Source organism: Microchirus variegatus, assembly GCF_963457635.1.
Source record: "Microchirus variegatus genome assembly, chromosome: 11".
Taxonomy (NCBI): domain Eukaryota; kingdom Metazoa; phylum Chordata; class Actinopteri; order Pleuronectiformes; family Soleidae; genus Microchirus; species Microchirus variegatus.
In genome coordinates this window covers 21,692,032-21,711,796 of record NC_139812.1, presented here as the reverse complement: position 1 = coordinate 21,711,796, position 19,765 = coordinate 21,692,032, and the positions used below count along the sequence as shown (strand labels likewise).

The 19,765-nt window shown below is 42.0% G+C and overlaps 1 protein-coding gene across 1 annotated transcript in view; it reads right to left on the bottom strand.

Annotated features, from left to right (window-relative positions):
- dachc (dachshund c) overlaps positions 1 to 19,765 on the bottom strand; it is a gene marked incomplete at both ends in the record, with an annotated part of 37,982 nt that overhangs the window by 873 nt on the left and 17,344 nt on the right. The window contains 7 exons of the mRNA XM_083897724.1: positions 2,066 to 2,185; positions 2,337 to 2,465; positions 4,794 to 4,944; positions 5,970 to 6,166; positions 10,883 to 11,014; positions 11,117 to 11,237; positions 13,715 to 13,893. Coding sequence (XP_083753850.1) covers positions 2,066 to 2,185; positions 2,337 to 2,465; positions 4,794 to 4,944; positions 5,970 to 6,166; positions 10,883 to 11,014; positions 11,117 to 11,237; positions 13,715 to 13,893 — 1,029 coding nt within the window. The remainder of the gene's footprint in view (positions 1 to 2,065; positions 2,186 to 2,336; positions 2,466 to 4,793; positions 4,945 to 5,969; positions 6,167 to 10,882; positions 11,015 to 11,116; positions 11,238 to 13,714; positions 13,894 to 19,765) is intronic.

Genomic DNA, 19,765 nt, shown 5'->3' with positions numbered 1-19,765 from the left:
GAGAACATCATCAGTTCCAGGTTTGGGAAACACTGAATGACATTTTCTGGTCCAAACATGATATTTATTAATCAAGAAAATAATTGACAGATGAATCAAATATGAAAATAATGATATTAGTTGCAGCTCTTATCAAATCTGCGTCAATATCAAACTCAAATTTGACTTAAAAACTTGTACTGCTCTATATTGCACGTCAGAAAAAGAACATTTTACCCAAAAATGCCTTTTTTCCCCATATAATTACAGAAATATTTCATATACTTCGTGAATAGAACCTGACACAGCGTCGTAATTAATAAAATATATTTTTTCTTGTGTAAGCCTCGGTTGAAAACCTTTCGGCCCCTGATCCCTATTTTTTGGGTGATAAAACTTCCCGGGCAACAAAGAAAAACCCACATCCTGCCCCTGCTGTCTGACAGACAATTCCCCTTTAAATGATTTATTACTGCGTGTTAATTATGCAAATGATGTCCAAACAAACTCGTCACGAGGACAATTAAGACAGCCGTTAATTAGTGGTCCGGTTTTCTTTCGTGCTTCACTGACATTCAATTAAAAAAAAAAAAAAAAAAATCGCCTTTGAACAAGCTGGCTTGGCTCGTGCGTCGGCCCCCGGCACGACCGGAGGAGCAGAGGTGGAGCCGGAGCCGTGCTCTTCTTTTGATGAGGCGCCGAGAGAGCTCTGCCATTTCTTTTTCTGTCCGTTTTAAGACGTTACGTGTGGGACATTCTCATTAATCTATCCCCGTGAAGAACAATAAACGTTGGCGAAATCTAAATATATTAAAAAGCCACCAGGCCTCCATTAAAAACGGTAGCCCCAGCGAAAAAAAAACTGCCTCACGCTTCATTTCATTTTGTTCATTTTCTCAGGAGCGAGCCGGACGCCCTCCCCCGTGAAAGCGTCCGCGACTCTTCCGGTCGACTGGAAGCGTTTTTCGAGAGCACACGCATCGCAGGAGCTAAATAAACCCACAAACAGCAGGTATATCGCCGTTTATTTCACTGACGCTCCATCTCATTTCATTTATTAACACTCAACTTATTTGTCGTTTATTCCTACAAACTTGGCGTCGTCATGCCTTTAACCACACACTGAAACAATTTGAGAAATGTTTGGTTTTAAGCAGGAAATAGATCACGAGGGCCAAACTGAGAAGAGAATAATGTTTAATCTTCCCTGAGTAAAGTCGTACAGTTACGAGATTAAACTCGTAATTTGAAAAAAGTCGTAATGTTGTAATATCATGAGAATAAAGTCATAATATAAAGTTGCAATATCACGAGAATAAAATCGAAATATCAAAAGAATAAAGTCGTAATATAAAGTTTTAATATCACGAGAATACAGTCGTAATATCAGAAGAAATAAAGTCGTAATATCACGAGAATTAAGTCGGAATATCACGAGAATAAAGTTGTAATATAAAGTCGTAATGTCATGAGAATAAAGTTGTAATATAAAGTTGTAATATCAAAAGAATAAAGTCGTAAAATCATGAGAATAAAGTCGTAATATCACAAGAAATAAAGTCGTAATATAAAGTCGTAATATCAAAAGAATAAAGTCGTAATATCACGAGAATAAAGTCGTAATATCACGAGAATCAAGTTGTAAAATAAAGTTGTAATATCATGAGAATAAAGTCGTAATATCAAAAGAAATAAAGTCATAATATCATGAGAATAAAGTCGTAATATAAAGTCGTAATATCACGAGAATAAAGTCGTAAAATCACGAGAATCAAGTTGTAAAATAAAGTTGTAATATGAGAATAAAGTCCTAATATCAAAAGAAATAAAGTCATAATATTATGAGGATAAAGTTGTTGTAATATCATGAGAATAAAGTCGCAACATTAAAAAAAGTCGTAATATGAGAATAAGATAATTTATTCTCGTAATATTACGACTTTATTCTGGAAAGATTTCCTGTTTGGCGCTAATACTCCGTCGTACTCGATCATTAGCTCACGTCTAACTTTACTTGACACTTGTCTTTCAGTGACTGAATATTTCCCTCTTTCCTCAGCTGTGATGCTCACGTCTCCACTCGTACCTTGTACTGTCGCCTTGGCGTCCTGCCTGTTGTCGTCGTGGTTACTCCCGTCCACGTCCTGGGTCAAGGATTCTGTGTGAGGAGCTGCCGCCGCCGCCGCCGCCGATGATGATTGATGGCCTGTAGTGTGGTCATTAATTAATAAGGGCACTTAATTAGAGGCTGATGAAGAGTGGAGCCTGAGACTTGGTGACATTTAATATGAAAATGAGGCAGAAACGACAACATTTAGCCAGATTAAGAAGTATCAAAAAGAAGTTAGCTGTGGTACCCGTGTGTGTGCTGACGGTGTGCAGGAGGGTGTGTTCTGCCTGATCGCGGAGCTTCACCTCCTCCTCCAAAGCCTCCTGTAGCCTCCTCTTATTCCTCTTCTCCTTCTTCAAGCGCTTCTGGATCAAAACTAAAGCGAAGAGGAAGAAGAAAAAAACAGAAGGATTTCAACATTTACGGTCTGATGTTTCTGTCGGCGAGTGTGGCCAAGTGCGTCACAGAAGAGATTTATGGATCCTTTCATTTGTGGATAAAATGGTCCTGCTCCTTCCCAAACTCTCTAAGATCAGCTGACGATCTTAGCTGTTCCTAAATCACAGCTGAAGCTCAGAGGGGATCGGGCTTTGCAACAGTGGTGGAATGCACTGCCATTAAATCTCTTTTAAAGACGAGGTGTATTATGATGTTGTTATTACTCTTTATTTATTGAATTACTACTGTGCAGCAACTTTGGTCGACTGCTGCTGTTTTTAAATGTGCTTCATAAATGCATTGGATTGCATAGTGCATAGAGCAGGGGTCTCAAACTACAACGACCTGGCGGCCCAATGAGCATCTATTGTGGTCAAGAGGGGGCCGGCCTCGAGAACAAAAAGTGGGGAAAAAAAACATCCATTCACAATATTGCATCATGATATCACACATTAACATATTCATATCAAAAACAGACCTTTAATTTGTGTATTTATATATGTAATTGAATGTTGTATATGATACATTTAATAATGGGATAATTATGACCAAATGTCTTATTATTACTGTTATAAAAAAACATTGCTTGCTAACATATATTATATTCTATCACCTCGCTGGCAGCTGTGCCTCAGCTACACACTGTTTTTAAAAGACGGTGAGGTCGTGGGCCATGTTTTCATTACAACGTGATATTAAGTGGGGGGGCGCATGTAATCGATTGGGGGGGCCGCATGTGGCCCCTGGGCCGCCAGTTTGAGACCCCTGGCATGGAGAGTCTAACGGAGGCTGTTGCAACTCCGTACAGTACAGTACAGTACAGTAACAACATGGTCATTGTACGGCCATTTTCATCAACATGCTAGAATATAATAGAATAAACACTGGATTTCTCTGGAGAAAAGTTATTTTCCTGAAACATAGAGAAAAATCTGTTTGTTTGTTTTTAACTGCTTGATTGAAGATACATGAATACATGTGTAAAAAAAAAAGTAAAAATGAGCGACACTAAGAAGAAACTTATCACGTATTGATCCAGATTTTTCTCTTTAGAACCAGGTTATTGAGGTCATCCACTGAAGAACTGATGGTTGTTAATGGGGTCTGTCAGTGGTTCAAAAACGTTTTTTATACCAAGAACCACCTGGGAAAATATTGAGCTCACGTATACCACAGTTTGAGAACCATGGGGGTTCTAGTAGATTGTTCCTCCTGGATATAACGGAAACTTCTGTCGTTTGATGCGTCCATAAAGTTCTCCGTCTATTGTCTACTTCCTTTGTATTGCATTTCTAGTTATACTGCTCTTATTGTGTGTTATTTTATTACTTTAAACTATTTATTTTATCTCTGCATTTGTGTGGACAGCTAAGAAAAGAATTTCATTATGCAGAGAAAAGTGTTTTCTTACTGTACATGTGACAATAAACGCTTTGAATCTTCAGCTCTCGCTGCGTCAGATTCAGTCAATAATCTTTCAGACTCCCGCACTCTTAATATGCACGATTAAGAACAATAATCTCTCGATGTTATATCCATAATGTCCAGCCTCATAAACCTCTCAACATTGGATAATACTTATTCAGTTATCTCTCCACTATAACTCCTGGTATAGTGGAGATGCATCGGATGCACCTCCTAGAAACTGCATTAGAAATAAGACAGAATTACCATAATATTACCTCCATATTACCTTTTTTTTTTTTTTTAAAACCACACTATTACCATATATTTAGTGTAGTGCGATGTAAATTTGACTGTCAGCGCACGACGGCGTCAACGTGATCGCACATGACAGACTCGGTCGTATTTTCGCGCGACACCTTCCGCGACGACGTCTCCGTCAGGTGTGACCTTTATCGAGGGGTAAAAAAAAACAAAAAACTGTGTTTGACTGACACTCGGCTCTCACTGTGCTGTGTGTGTATGTGTGTGTGTGTGTGTGTGTGTGTGTGTGTTAAAGCAACACGCCAAACTTGATTTAGTGTGTAGTAACACTTTCAGCCTCAGGCTAATTCACCTCTGCAGCTGCTTGGAGAGGCTAATATACAGTAGGTGTCCTCTCATCCTGATCTGATTTTCACGTTCTTGGACGTCCTGTCAGCTCACAAGTGGATTATACCGGCCTGCTTTTGCTGCACGGCAGATTTTAAGTGTTTATGCATAAAAAATATGAAAAAGTGTTTACACATTCACAGGGATGGCGATTTGACACTGGACTGGTTAATGTGATGTAGATTTCTATAAGGAAAAACGAGTGCGACACCTCTGTTTTTCTGCTCGATGCTCAGCTGCCGCTCCAGCGTCTCTCTGAGCTCGCGCTCTCTGACCAGCTCCAGCTTCAGCTCCGTCCTCTCCAGCTGGTCCTGCTTCTCCTGCGCCCGGGCGTTTTCGATGGCAACCCTCAGCAGACCCTGCTTGGAGACACACAGGTGCACATCAACAGGTTACACACTGAAACAAAAGCCAGGAGACGCCTGGCGTTCCTTCCTTAAATTCACCTTAGAGTAATCTAGTAATCGCGTGGGAAGAACACTTGACCATTTTTATGGCCCTGTTTTTGCACAAAGAAACGTTGAGAGACTCCAAAAAATTTTTTTATGCTGTTCAAATTTCAAATTTAACACCCCACATCTGTTGTTCGTGCACAACTGCCGGTGTTTTTCTGAATAAACCTTTTTGTTTTTCTTAAAACACTACTTTAACATGCAGTAAATTGTAAATAACTGCCAGATATTGGAAATTATTCTGAAAAAATGTTCTGGTCCTTTTATGGTTAAAAAGAGCAACGACAAAAACAAATCCAGGTTGACATTTTGAGGGTTAGGTGTTAAAGGGTTAATCGAGTAATGGTTTGGTCCGTAATATTTTTAAATATGTCCCATCAGTGTTTCTCAAACCTGCAAATGATGTCTTATTCTGGCCACAAACCAAAAGTATTATATTTTAATGATTTCTTTGTGATATGGAGCAAAGAAACCAGAAAATATTCACATTTAAGAAGTGCCTAATGACACTTTGAATAAGCTGCAGTTTAATTTAAAATAGAATGAAAACCATAAGATAAATAAGAATAGACCTAGCTCTTCCTAAAGGAAAGAAATCAGATTATTCCCCTTGAAATCATCACTGCTCTTTTATCTTGGTGCTAAAAGCAGAGCTGCCATTAGATCAGGGTCAAACCAGGTGAATAACACGTTTTGTTTTTTCTCTTTCTCCCCCTTGTGTAAACCAAACCAGCGAGCGCTTTCAAATGCGACTCTGCCACAACAAAGACAAGGTAAAATCTGAGAAGCAGGTCAGCACACGCCCATTCCAATTATGGCATATCTTAAATGTCTGCCATTTACCATCGCAGGAAATCCCAAAGAGTGGCTCATCTCCTTTCCTATTCATCTCCCAAGTATAATAAAGTGGTAATAAAGCCCCAGCAGAGCCTCACCTGGATGTTCGTGAGCAGGGTCTCTATGGAGGACAAGCCTTCGGGGAAGATGAAGGGAGTGTGGTGGAGACCTGCTGAGAGCTTCTGTCCCGCAGTGTAGGCTCCCCTCTCACAGCCTTCTCTGCCTGACGGGGGCTTCTGGTAGACTTGTCTGTCACAGCTCTCCCTTGTCGTCTGAGTGGCCAAGGAGCTGTTATCTGCGGGGCAAAGAGACGCGTTTGATGTCTGTCACTGAGGCTAACACAATAACAACAATGACAATAAAGCACATCGTGTTAAAGGCTCAGTTTGTAGCATTTAGGGAGGGTTTACAGGTGGAAATTGAATGCACCAAACACCAGTTTGAACGAAAAAATCGAATGGTTTTTGTATCCTTAAAAGCACAGTACGTCATTTCTGACACTAGGAGTCTCTCAATCAAGTGCTATTTTTGAATCGTCTTTCATTTTTGAGGCAGAGTTGTGACAAATGCACACAATAAAAGGAGAAATACATATAGTCTAAACCTGTAGTCTAAGCATGCAGTCTTAGAGTGTAGTTTAAGTGTGTAGTCTAAGGGTTCAGTTTAAGGTGTAGTCTAAGGGTTTAGTTTAAGGTGAGTCTACAAGTAAGAGCGTAGTCTAAAAGTGTGGTCTAAGAGTGTAGTCTATGAGTGTGGCCTATGAGTGTGGTCTATGAGTGTGGTCAAAGAGTGTAGTCTATGAGTGTGGGCTATGAGTGTGGTCTAAGAGTGTAGTCAAAGCGTGTGGTCTAAGCATGTAGTCTACAAGTGTAGTCTAAGAGTGTAGTCTAAAAGTGTGGTCTAAGAGTGTAGTCTACAAGTGTGGGCTAAGAGTGTAGTCTAAGAGTTTGGTCTGTGTGTGTAGTCAAAGTGTGTAGTCTAAGAGTGTGGTCTAAGAGTGTAGTAAGAGTGTGGTCTAAGAGTGTAGTCAGAGTGTGGTCAAATAGTGTGGTCAGAGTGTGGTCAAATAGTGTGGTCTAAGAGTGTCGTCAGAGTGTGGTCAAATAGTGTGGTCTAAGAGTGTCGTCAGAGTGTGGTCTAAGAGTGTAGTCAGAGTGTGGTCTAAGAGTGTAGTCAGAGTGTGGTCAAATAGTGTGGTCTAAGAGTGTCGTCAGAGTGTGGTCAAATAGTGTGGTCTAAGAGTGTCGTCAGAGTGTGGTCTAAGAGTGTAGTCAGAGTGTGTAGTCTAAGCGATCAGGAAAAGTAGGACTGGCATCTACAATGGATGTTCATTATAAGGTGGAAGCTTGTGACGCAAATAGGGCTGCAACAATTATTCCATGAATCGATTATTAATTGGTAACTAAATGAATCGTCAAACTATTTTCATAATCGATGAATCGGTAGGAGAGTTTTTTTCAATATTTAAAACAAGTTTTCTGATTTTTCATCTTCTTCAATGTGAATATGTCCTGGTTTCTTTGCTCCATAAAAACAAACAAACATTTTGGTTTGTGGACAAAACAACTCACGAACATCATAATTTCCAGATTTTGTAAACACTGATCAACATTTTTCAACATTTAAGGACCAAACAAGTACTCCAAATAATAATTGACTATATAACTGCTAGTTGCAGCCTGAGATGCAAATGATACCGTAGAGAGTTGTGAAAGAGTGTTTACGTCCTTTACGTACGATTTTTTAGTGTTTTACATTCTGCCGATAAAAGTCACCAACTCTTACATACTCGACCTTTAATGCGTGTGAAGTCTGCTCTGTCTTTATTACAACTTACTAACGCATTTACTTTATGTATTGCATGTGAAGTCAAACACACAAGTGGGTGTTTACACTAATTACTGTGTGCCGGTACGTACATATACAAAAAAAAAAAAAAAGTTCTGTTTTGAGGGCTTTGGAAATGTGGCTACCCTTTATTAGATGGCACTCTGCCTATTGATAATTCATCACAGCTTGACATCTCACATAAAAACAGCTAAGAAGCTGCATTATGGATGACCATCTGTTTGTAAACCTGAGAAACTGCCTATTCCCGATTGGTGACAGTGAGGGAGATGGCGATTAGCTATTTTCTGCATATTTTTTTTTTTTTTTTTTTTAACCGCCCGCATCAGGCTGTTGCTCACTCTATGCGCAGACTGTCATCCGAGCCACTGAGGACGAAGACGTCCTGGGAGTCCGCTGCTTATTGGAGCGGAGACAAGTGTGAACGCGCGACGCCATATCTGGCACTTTTCTCTCTCTGTGACAAATGACAGTGTTTTCTCCACTTAGCTGACCACAGCATCTTCTGCTCCAAATCCGCCCACCTCCCCTACGCCGCCTCGGCCACACGTCTTGGCAACTGTCACATTCAAGGTGTTTCACAGATGAGAAGCAATAACCCCTCCCCTTCTCTTCTCTCTCTTCTCTCTCACTCTCTCTTTCCCCCTCCGCTCTCCTCCTTTTCTCCCTCTTTCTTGCTAAAAGCATTGCTCTGTAGAGAAAGGTAATTAGCAGGTGCTGGCGAGCTCAGCGGAGGGCATCCAACTACACTCCTGTGGCTCACATACAGACACACACACACACACACACACGTTCATAGCCAGTGAAGTGCGCAGTCAGCAGCGTGGGCTCCCCAGGCTCCTTGGATGTGACTGATCCTTTATTGAGTTACTGTTTTACGCCTACTTTACCTCACACTCTCTCACACACACACACACACACACACACACACACACACACACACACAGATTTGGCATAAACACACACACACACACGCACACAACTGCCAGCTCGTTTGATCATTTACCCATCTCCGTAACCAAGGTCACTGTCTGTTTTTCTCTTCTTTCCCAACTTCATTCCTCTTCCCCCCCCCCCCCCCCACCCCCAATCCACCTCTCTCTTATCCTTCTCCCACCCGTCCCCGGGGCTAATGAACTTCACCACGTGAAGACTGCCAGTCAGCGGAAGAGAATGGGGAGGGAGGGAGAGAACGAGAGAGAGACAGAGAGAGAATAAATTCTGCTGATGTTTGGTTAATGGGAGTGAGGTGTCAGGGACGGCCTCTGATCTCCTGCTTGCATGGATACGCTGTTCAAAGACCACCAGAAACAGCACACGCAGCCGAAAAAAACTCACTTGCATACACACACACACACACAATCAGAGATTATCATAGAATGGATTGACAGAATGACAGCGCTCTCGAGTGCTCTTTGAAAGTCGGGGCCCCCGCTCGGCGGCTGAACCTGTCCTGTGATGTTCTAGGTCAAACACAAAAGCCTGCAATCGGGCAAATGTACATGCGTTTCATTTGCATGCAGGGAAAAAAAATCAATTGAAAATCAATTGCACAAATGTGATGCATGGCATTCACGTTGTTGGTGCCATCACTGTTTCGTCAATACGTTCACAGATACCTGACAGCATGTGAAACCTTACCTGGGAGGCCTTTGTGATTTTTAGATTCGATTACTGAATAATGCGATTCAGTATTAGAATACATTTACACGGGCGCGTGCACACACATACAAAACTCCCGGTTTCTCTCCCACTCGCTGGAGATTTCTGCTGACTGTTTGTCCTTGAGCAGTCCTCATTAAGCTAATGCAAACCTCCCTGACAGAGAGAACCAAACAACTGACGTTGCAGCGCCGTGGCAACGCAGGCCCTAACGACAGGGAGGCAGTCGTTATGCAGATGAGGTCCAGCTGAGAGCACGGGAGGCCGCCTGGCTCGTTAGGCCATGGCCCAGCAAATGGCTCGCTAATGTAACACTGTTTCCTGGTCTAATGGAGCCCTGTTTTTGCAGAATTATTTGTCTTTGCTCACCGCGGGGGAGCCAGGAGGGCCACCAACAGCGAGGAGGAGAGAGGGAGGAGGGGGTGAAGGGGATGAGACGGTGAATCGTTATCGACCTGTTACCGAGGCACTTTGCTTTCGTCAAAGCGTCATAAACACACACACGCTTCCTTTCTCGCGAATAAAAACAAGCGTCACGCGGTTTCGCCTGTCGCGACGCCGCGTTTCATTCCACCGCGCGAAACCCCCGTGTCATTGACGGATGGACTGGGCGGACGCTCAATACGGGACGGACAGACGTCGATTCGAGTGAGAAATAATCATTACTACACATTTAACGATTAATGACTGTAGCAAGAACTTGACCTTTGAGGCGAAGGGTTTAGAAATTAGCAAGGGCCTCGGGGCAACATGCCCTTAAAATATTTGAAATTGTCCTTGAAATGTGCACGACAGGGGCTTTTAATGCGCCTGTAAAATAGATGATTAACTTCCGCAAAGTCAAAGGCGAGTCAAAAATGGCCAGTTAGGCATCCGTAGCACACATAAAACTCCCGCCCCTTCGTCCTCCTACACACCAAGGGCTTCACTGATCACACAACACGGACCACTTTATAAATAAAATACAGACCCTGATGGAGCGTCTGTTAAGAGTCTTTAAAAAGTTGATCAGGACATTGACCAACAGGACAAGACACAAGTTAATATATTGTCCTTCAAGTCCATTCAATCCTATACTTGTATTTCATTATCATTTGCCAATATAAAAGGTCTCAAAAAAAGTAATAATGTGAAGTATTACAGAAACGCACACATATGTGATGATTATTAAACTGTTAAAATTGTTTTTCAGGCGGAGTAATACAAAAATTATCATTTGAAAATGGTCCAGAAACATCTGCCAAAAAAAAATTGGCATCACACGACAGCTTTACTGATTTCTTAAGATCAGTATTGGCATCAGCCACAGAAACACCCCCCTCCCTTATCTCTCAACCTTTATTAAAAAAGTCTTATACTTCGTTGTACTTATATTTCACCCAGACTGAACCCTGATACAGGAAACAAGGTATTTTCCTACATTTGATTTAAAAAGAAATGATTCAAAACATATTTGGAAGGGGCAAAAACACTGCTCTTCAAAGATAATACTGTATCTAACCTCTGTCACTGTGGCTCCTCTTGCTCTCCTTGCTGTATTCCACTGGAGTCACATCTGGATCTCTGGACCCCTGCACCAGACCAGGGGAATGTCCCAGCACACTGTGACTGGACGACAGGCCGTCGAGGGAGTCTGGACGGGGGGAGAAAGTAAAATAATAATTCAAAAAAAAAGGTTCTAGTTCTGGTTCTGTTACAGTTAAAGCGTCCTACGATGTCATTCGACGGTACATACATGTGGTTTCTATGATGCGTTCGGTATGAGACGGTGAACTCGACGCGCTGCTGCTGTGATTGGACGACATCTGGGCTTCCTCCAGTGAGGCAGACGGTGACGGGCTGTCACGCACTCTTTCCTGTAAAACAACAACGTGACTTAAAGGTTCTGTTACCCAAAAAACACGTAAAAGAGTGTCCTGTATCTCAGGCTTTAATATTTTCCCATTGATCATCTCGATGCTGATCGATCTTTGAATTCATCTGAAGTGAAACTGCAGTTTTCACAATAAGTGGACGGAAAGTGGACGATATTGACGCTACATCAGTAATTTGAATTTTAAATTTTTGATGCACCTCACTTTTATAGTCTTTCTCTCTATTGTAATGCATTCAAATACTTTAAATGTGTCATTTAGAGGTTGACTTATGCCTTTAGCTGGCAGACATTTTGACAGGTCCCAGTGAAAAAAAAAAACATTAATGTGATCATTAACACCTGTGCTTTTCCTGCGTAAACATGCCAAAATGGCTGCGGGGGGAAAAGGCCCTAATGAACCTGAGTTTTAGTTAAAGACAGTTTAGCTCATTTTAAAAAAAGTAGTGCTGCCAAAGTTTAACGGCGTCAATGTTAACACATACGCTTTCCATGGCGACTGACCGCAAAAAGACGCTCGGGACGCCACGTTTAAAAACACAAACGCAGTACACAGGTACGCTGGTTATGTTTAGCGCTGCTCTTTTCGTCTAACAAACAGACCGTTCCGGTTTGACAGTAGGTGCGCTAACGGCGCTAAAAGGAGCTAATGCAGCTAACAGAGCTAACTGGTAAACGGTGCCTGGACTAACGGACTGAAATGTAGACTGTGTGTTACAATGGAAACAGCCACCAGAGGGCGACTCTGCTGGTTGCAACAAGAGTTTTGTTTGGATGGAAGTCGACGGTAAAATTAGCGTCTACGAATTTGTAGATGCTCCCATGTAGAGGAAAATAAACGCGATAAACACGGCACATATTAGTGGACACCAGCGTGATTGACAGTTGGTATGGTCCCAATAGATGCCCGGTTGCACTCAACTGTCAAATAAACCGCAAATTAGTTTTGAAACTGTAAGACGACGTCCATTTTCCTATGCTATTTTCAGTTTGAAGGAGATAAGAGAGGAGGCAAGGAAGCACCTGTCCTTGGCACTTTCGACTCCCAACTCTCATGGTGACTGCCAAGAGTCCTGAAGTGCGATACACTGGTGACATGTCCACGGCTGCCCAGCTTCCACTGGGACCGTCTCCAAGTATCTCCTGCGAGGGACTGTCAGGTTGATAAATATATATTCCGTTTTATCTTGTTGTTCATCTATTTTTATGACACGGTATCATTTAAAAGTTAAAATTGATATTGATACAGACTCCAGTTTTTAATAAACGTAACTTATGTTTGCTATCTATCTATCTATCTATCTATCTATCTATCTATCTATCTATCTATCTATCTATCTATCTATCTATCTATCTATCTATCTATCTATCTATCTATCTATCTATCTATCTATCTATCTATCAGCTAGACATTATCTGCCAGCTAGTTATCTATCTGCCAGCTAGTTATCTATCTATCAGCTAGTTATTATCTCCTAGCTAGTTATCTATCTATCTATCTATCTATCTAAAAGCTAGATATTATCTATATCTATCTATCTAAAAGCTAGATATTATCTATATCTATCTAACTTATGTTTGCTATCTATCTATCTATCTATCTATCTATCTATCTATCTATCTATCTATCTATCTATCTATCTATCTATCTATCTTTCTATCTATCTATCTATCTATCTATCTATCTATCTATCTATCTATCTATCTATCTATCTATCTATCTATCTATCTATCTATAACTCTCATATTGCCGTATCTGGACGCAGCCCATAGTTTGCATCATTAAAATGACTTACCGCTGAAGTGTAGCGCCGGGCAAGAAATCTTTGGCAAACCTCCTTAACTTGGTTACGACAATTAAATCTATGATCCTGTTTTTAAACAAACATGACCATATGTCTGTACGCAGGATGTGTGTGTGTGTGTGAGTTTATGCTTTAAAAATAGGTATGGGATTGGCCTTAAGCCAAAAAAATGATTATTAATATCCAGCGATTACACTGAAAAACAAACGGTGGACAAACTTAAAAGAAGTCAGTCGGTAATGTGACAACAACGTGCTCATTTTAGTTTGAATCAACTTAACTCATGTGGTGGTATCGACTGAAGTGATTGTTTTAGACTTTTTTTGGTGTTGATCCACTCGTAGATAATTACAAGTTTTCAGTTCCAACCCTGGTTTTTTATAAATGTGATGCTTAACGATTCGTCATGATGCATACAAATGATCAAATATTGGAATATTCTGAATGGAAAGTTGGTTGAATAATGAAATTACGTTTGATTTTTTCATTTAGTGATGGCTTGTTTTTCCCCCCAGTATCTCATTTTGAAAAACAACACGTCCATGCGACCGTTTTAATTCACAGTTGCTCAGTGTCACACGGACTCATGCTTATTAAATGTCAGGGTGGTCGAGTCCACAGAGGACGAAGACGAGGGACGGACCGCGGAGTTCACCTTAATGACGGAGGTGGGAGCCCTGGCAGGAGGGTTGGCATGAAGCTGCGCCACGTTGGCCATGCTGGCCAATGTACTCAATCGGTTCATCTGGCCCATCGCCATGGAAACGGAGGCTGGCGCCAGGCTGGCAGGGATCAGAGGATGTGACATCATCATGAAGGGCAGCTGATCCAGAACTAGGGGGAAGAATAGAATGAAATAAAGATAAAGTGAAGCAGTACAAAGAGTTTCTCATATGGTAAAAGGTCAAACCAGGAGCTCCATTTGAATCAAAGCTGCATCGCACATGAAATAGATCTTGTTTTCCATTTTTCTTTTGTTGGTATCGATATAAAAGGCCCTGTTTTCTCCCCGTCTAAAAAGAAGCGCCTCTGCTTCTCTGATGACAGGAGTGAAACCGGACACCGATATCATTTGTCTGCGATGTCAAGATTACGCGGAGGACTGCTTCCACCTTCCGCAAGCGTGACTCGATAATATGTGTGCGCGAGCATGTCAAGGGTTTAGGGATGGTAGCGTGTATGGGAAATGAAAAAGTGAGTGGAGTGGGAAGAAGAAGAAGAAGAGATAAACACTCGTTCTCGACGGTGTAGAAATTGCTGCTGCTGCTGCTGCTGCTGTTGTTGTTGTGCAGCTTCAAATGCTTTTCACCTGCAAAAGTGCTCGTTCAACCTCTCTCAGAGTTAAGGAAAAAACGGCCAACAATCCGGCTCTGGGTGACAATCCAACTTGTTTTGAGCAGTTCAAACCAAACCGGTGTTATCTTGGCCAATCTGTCGTTCGCACTCCTCTCCTTAAAGGCGATAGTTCGGAATGACGATGGAGACGTCTGGTGGAGACGTTTTCAAGAAATTTCATTCAGTTCTTCTAGTTGCCGAGTTCGCTGGTGCTATGGCTAGCGCAAGTCAATGGTACAAGTTAGCATGGCATTAGAAACATTCCATACCGACTCCACAGTGCACCAGAGGCAAACCAATTAAAACACTAGACTATTGATGTACAGATCTGTGTTGATAGAATAATATTTGAAACAAAACTAACCTCGCATCGCATGAATCACCCATTTTTGAGGGACTACTTTCTCAGCAGCAGCGGAGGGCTATCTCGGTCTCCACAGACGCTCTTCGTTCACGTTCTGCCCTTTGAGCATCCCTCTCGCTGGGAAAATCCTCATCAGAGTCTTCAAAAGTAACAGTATATTCTCCAAAAGTGGCCATTTTTGTGAGATTGAAGACGCTAGCACTGCAGGCTACGCTGCGTCTGTAGCAATGACAGCAGGTAAACAAACTATTATAGAACCGGTAACTTATAAGTGCTAGGTGAGATCAGTCCGCCGCTGCCATAGCAGGAAGCAGGAAGTATTACACACTGCTGCTGCTGCTGCTGCTGCTGAGACATGAATCCTTCAAATTGCAAGGTTGGTTTTATTTCAAACATTCTATCAACACAGATATGTACATCGATAGTCTGCCGTTACAATTGATTTGCCTCGGGTGCACTGTGGAGTCCGTATGAGTGTTTCTAATGCCATGCTAACTTGTATCATTGACTTGCGCTAGCCATAGCATCAGCGAACTCGGCAACTAGAAGAACTGAATTACATTTCTTGAAAATGTCTCCATCACACTGGCTGAGTTGGAAAATAGGTCTTATGTCCAAAATTCCGAACTATCCCTTTAAGACAACTATCCCCTATCTTTTAAGAAAATCCTTCCCCTAAAGAGCACCCCAGTGGGTTGTTGCAGTCCCTCTATTCATGCAGCAAACAATCCTGTGGGGGGGGAGAAAATGACATAAATATTTATCATTTAATAAAAGGAAAAACAAAAACAAAAGAAACACAGGGAGGAAGTGGAACAAAAGAAGCTGATGGCAGTCCTGGTGCTGGGCCAGCAATGCACGCTGGGTAATTATAAACACAAAGGCAAAAAATCTTGGACTCTATTCTGCACAATTGTCACAAATAATAGAACGAGAGCATGGAAACAAAAAAGAAGAAAAAAAGAAGCAGGTCTATCCAAAGAGGTGGGATGAAAAAGAACAAATGAAGAAGGGAGAGGAAAGAAAAAGGAAACAAAAAGGAATAGAAGGCAAACTAAGAAATAAAGAGTGAGAGGCGTTGACTTTATGAGTCGGGGGTTCGCTGGACATATGTGCGCTGCTTTGTGCATTTGGCAGATTAGTCTCTCACTTGCCCAGAGCAGAAACCAATCCAAACAAAAGATCTGTCTGAATGGAGCTAAATAACCAGATGCTCCGACAATCAACCAGCAGCCAACTCCAAATATTAAGCCTTGGTTAGAAACCAACACTCACACACACACACACACACACACACACACACACACACACACACACACACACACACTCCTCCATCCCCCTCCTCCACCTATATAATTTCATTTTCATTCACTCTCCTTCTTCTTAATTCCGTTTTTTCTCCCTCCACCACCACCTTTACGTCCTCTGCCCTCCCATCACTCTCTCTTATGTTTCATTAAAAAACATCAAAAGTCAAAGTGCCTCCTCTTATGTTTATCCAAACAAACCATTACTGTAAACAAACAGTTACTGTAAATTTCCCAGAAGATCTTGTTAAACGCAGAAATGGCCGCTCCCCGCTCTTCCCCCGGCCCGTAAGGTGTCACACTCAGCATTTGTGAGTGTGTGTGTGTGTGTGTGTGTGTGTGTGTGTGTGTGTGTGTGTGTGTGTGTGTGTGTGTAATCAGAGACGGCCTTTGTAGTGGTTACAGATCTGGTAGGGGTCTATTCTTCCCATAAGGCCGTGGGTGGCATTATGGAAAAAAACACATTGTGCTTATATATGTGTGTTTGTGTGCGTGTGTGTGTGTGTGTGTGTGTGTGTGTGTTTCCACTTGACTCTGTCATTAACAGTGATTAAGCTTTACACGTTTATAATGGCTGGTGGTAATCACGCCACCAAACTGTGCACAGATGCTGGCACTCGTAACCCGAGTGTACATACAATGGTAAACAATGCGTAAGACTGGGGAGGCGTTTTATATACGCAGACACATTTACGACACACACACACACACACACACACACACACACACACACACACACACACACACACACACACACAAACAAAACACGAGGACGGCGGCGTCTTCTTTTTCCATTTCTGTCCCCAAAGCCTGACAATATGCGCCACATGTTAAGTGAATCCCAGGTTGATATTGTATTCCGCACAGACCTTCCATAAGCCCCGTCATCTGTCTAAACACACTGATGTCGCTTTAACCTGTCGATAACAGAGGGGGAGGTGCGTCTGATTTGTTTGTGTGTGTGTGTGTGTGTGTGTGTGTGTGTGTGTGTGTGTGTGTGTGTGTGTGTGTGTGTGTGTGAGCGTGCGTGTAGGCGAGCGTGTAGGCGAGCGTGCACGCGCGTGTCCGTTCCGCCATCGATTGTCCAGCGTTTGTCGTTTGCATTCAGGACAGTGAATTAGAGAGAAGACTATTGATTTGGTTTCAGCCTCTCATCTTATTCATCTCTCTATCATCCCTGTGAGCTTCTCTCTATCGTCCGCCCGCCTCCTCCACCCGTTTTTTACGGTGGGCCGCCGCGGGTCAAGCGCAATCACATACGACGAAAGATGACATTAGGGCCGAAACACTTCAATGCACAATATGTGATTTCTGCGGCGACGAGTCTCTCAATCAACAACAAAAAGAGCTGATTTGATGATGACTTCTAGGGGAAAGAAAGAAAATGCTGTATGCTGAATGTTTGATGGCATTTTCTGAACTCCAGCGCATGAGAGCTAGTGAAAGTAAGGCAGGGTTCACAGACAGACATGGTTCTGGTGCCATTTTGGAGCCTCAGAACCTTTGTGCTTTCTTGCAAACTAGCTCGTGTTCACACCAGTTTAAGAGGAATCAAAGTTGGAGGAAGTTACCAAACACAACACTAGCCAAATATCCATATTTACGCTTTGTGTTGGTCATCAACCACAACCCAGTTTATGACACGCCCACTGGTGATGTCACGATACGAGAGGAAGACCCACTATTTTTTGGTTCCAGCTGAGAACCAACTTTTCAGGATCTCAACCAATTATAATTTTTTTGGTTCGAAAAAACACCGGCTGGTTCAAAATTACGTTCTGGAACCGGAACCGGCACAGATCGCTGTCGGTGTAAAAGGCTAAAAGGTGCATTCACACCAGCTCTTGTTAATCGCACCTATAATTAATTGAGGTGTGAATGTGCAACCGAACTCTGATGCCTACATAAGAAGCGAACTCTGATCCGCCTAAAAACGTAGGTTTCGGTTCGCTTCAAGGGAACCAAATGCAAGAAGCGGACTACAACGCAGGGCATTGTGGGTACAACGCAGGGCATTGTGGGTACAACGCAGGGCATTGTGGGTAAACACAACCAAATCATACACACGTGAAGAACAATAGCCCGGGAGAAAGGGCTGAGCCAATTGCTGCAGCGTATAATGTGTGAGCTAGTAACGAGATGCATTCAAGTAATCTCGTAAATTTCTTCCTGCAAACACACACTCACACACTCACTAAATGTTTGCCGTCACTGCTGCCATCTTGTGATAATAGATGCACCACAAATGATGCAATGATGCGAGTGATCATGTTTTGTACAATTTTAATTTACGAATGGTCACACTAATTAACCTTATAAATTAAACCGATCTCTTAATCTTAATCTAATCTCACTATACCAGTGTGTGAAGTATACTGTATGTTGAGGAAGAGGACTGCTCTATCATGTTCTATTACAGAGTGATTATTAAGCTGAAGCTTTACTGGACATGTGTTCGAAAGTATTCAGTTACAAATTAAAGCGTGAAAATAAAAAGGTTAGCTATAAACCCGGAACACTCTTGCTTACTCAACTCTTTTCCTGTAAAGATGCGTCTAATAATTACTCGATGGACGAGACAGACGGCCATGATGCGCATGAGTAAGCGGCCTGTTTCGGATTGAAGCCTTTTTGATGTGATGACTAATATGTAGTAATGATTTGCTGGCAGCAGTTTGAGGCTGCAGAACTGATGACTAACTTTGGAATTTTTTTTGGGGGGGGGGGGGGGGGGGGAGAATATGTTTCCCGAAGTAGGCAAATAATAAATCATTATTTTTTTTAGATGATAAATATATAGATATTTAGATTTTATATCTGGTTCTTATGACCTAGGGACAGGGATCAGGAAGTTAATGTGGTCGAGGGACAATTTGTTATTGTAAGCATTTGAATATTTGGGCCAAAACATCGTACTAATACTGTTAATATGTATTATGTATCATTTCAATTTCAGATACTGCTTCTCTAATTGTCATTTACCTGGCTGTACATGACAACAGCATTATTACTGTACTTGTATTTTTCAAACCAAACATTTAGTTGAGGATAACTGTCAGTTCTAGCGACAAAAACAAATTGATTAAAGGTGCCATATGTAAGAATGTGGCCAAAAACGGTAACTACATTCAAATTCAAAATACAGAGGTCTTTTAGGTTGCTCGGCAGCTGAGACTCTACTGACTGCAATGATTGGTAGACGGCGGTACCACTGACCTACACTTAGAAATAAGGGTTCCAAAAGTGTTCTTCTACAAGGGCTGAGGTTCTACCTGGAACCATTTGTTTTGCAAGGGTTCTTGGTAACACTAATGGTTCCAGTAAGAACCATTTTAGATCGAGAGAACCCTTCAAAACTTTCCTTTCCTGAATAAAGGGTTTTATAGGGGTTCTTGGTAACACTAAGGATTCCAGGTTGAACGTCTATAAGAGAGAACCAAAAAGGGTTCAAGTCAAAGAACCTTATATGGTTCTACTGAGCACTTTTATTTCTAAGAGTGTTGGAGATCTGCTTCTTTAATGTTTCTCCTCTCAGAGGAAACGCACACTCAGGAGAGGATGATGTCACATCCTGGTTTTTAATCAGCCGTGCGCACAAACACACACACACAAACACACACACACAGCTGCTCAGATGTGTACAGAAAACAGCCGAGCATGTCATATGGCCAAACTGTAATCGCGGGCAAACACCCGAGAC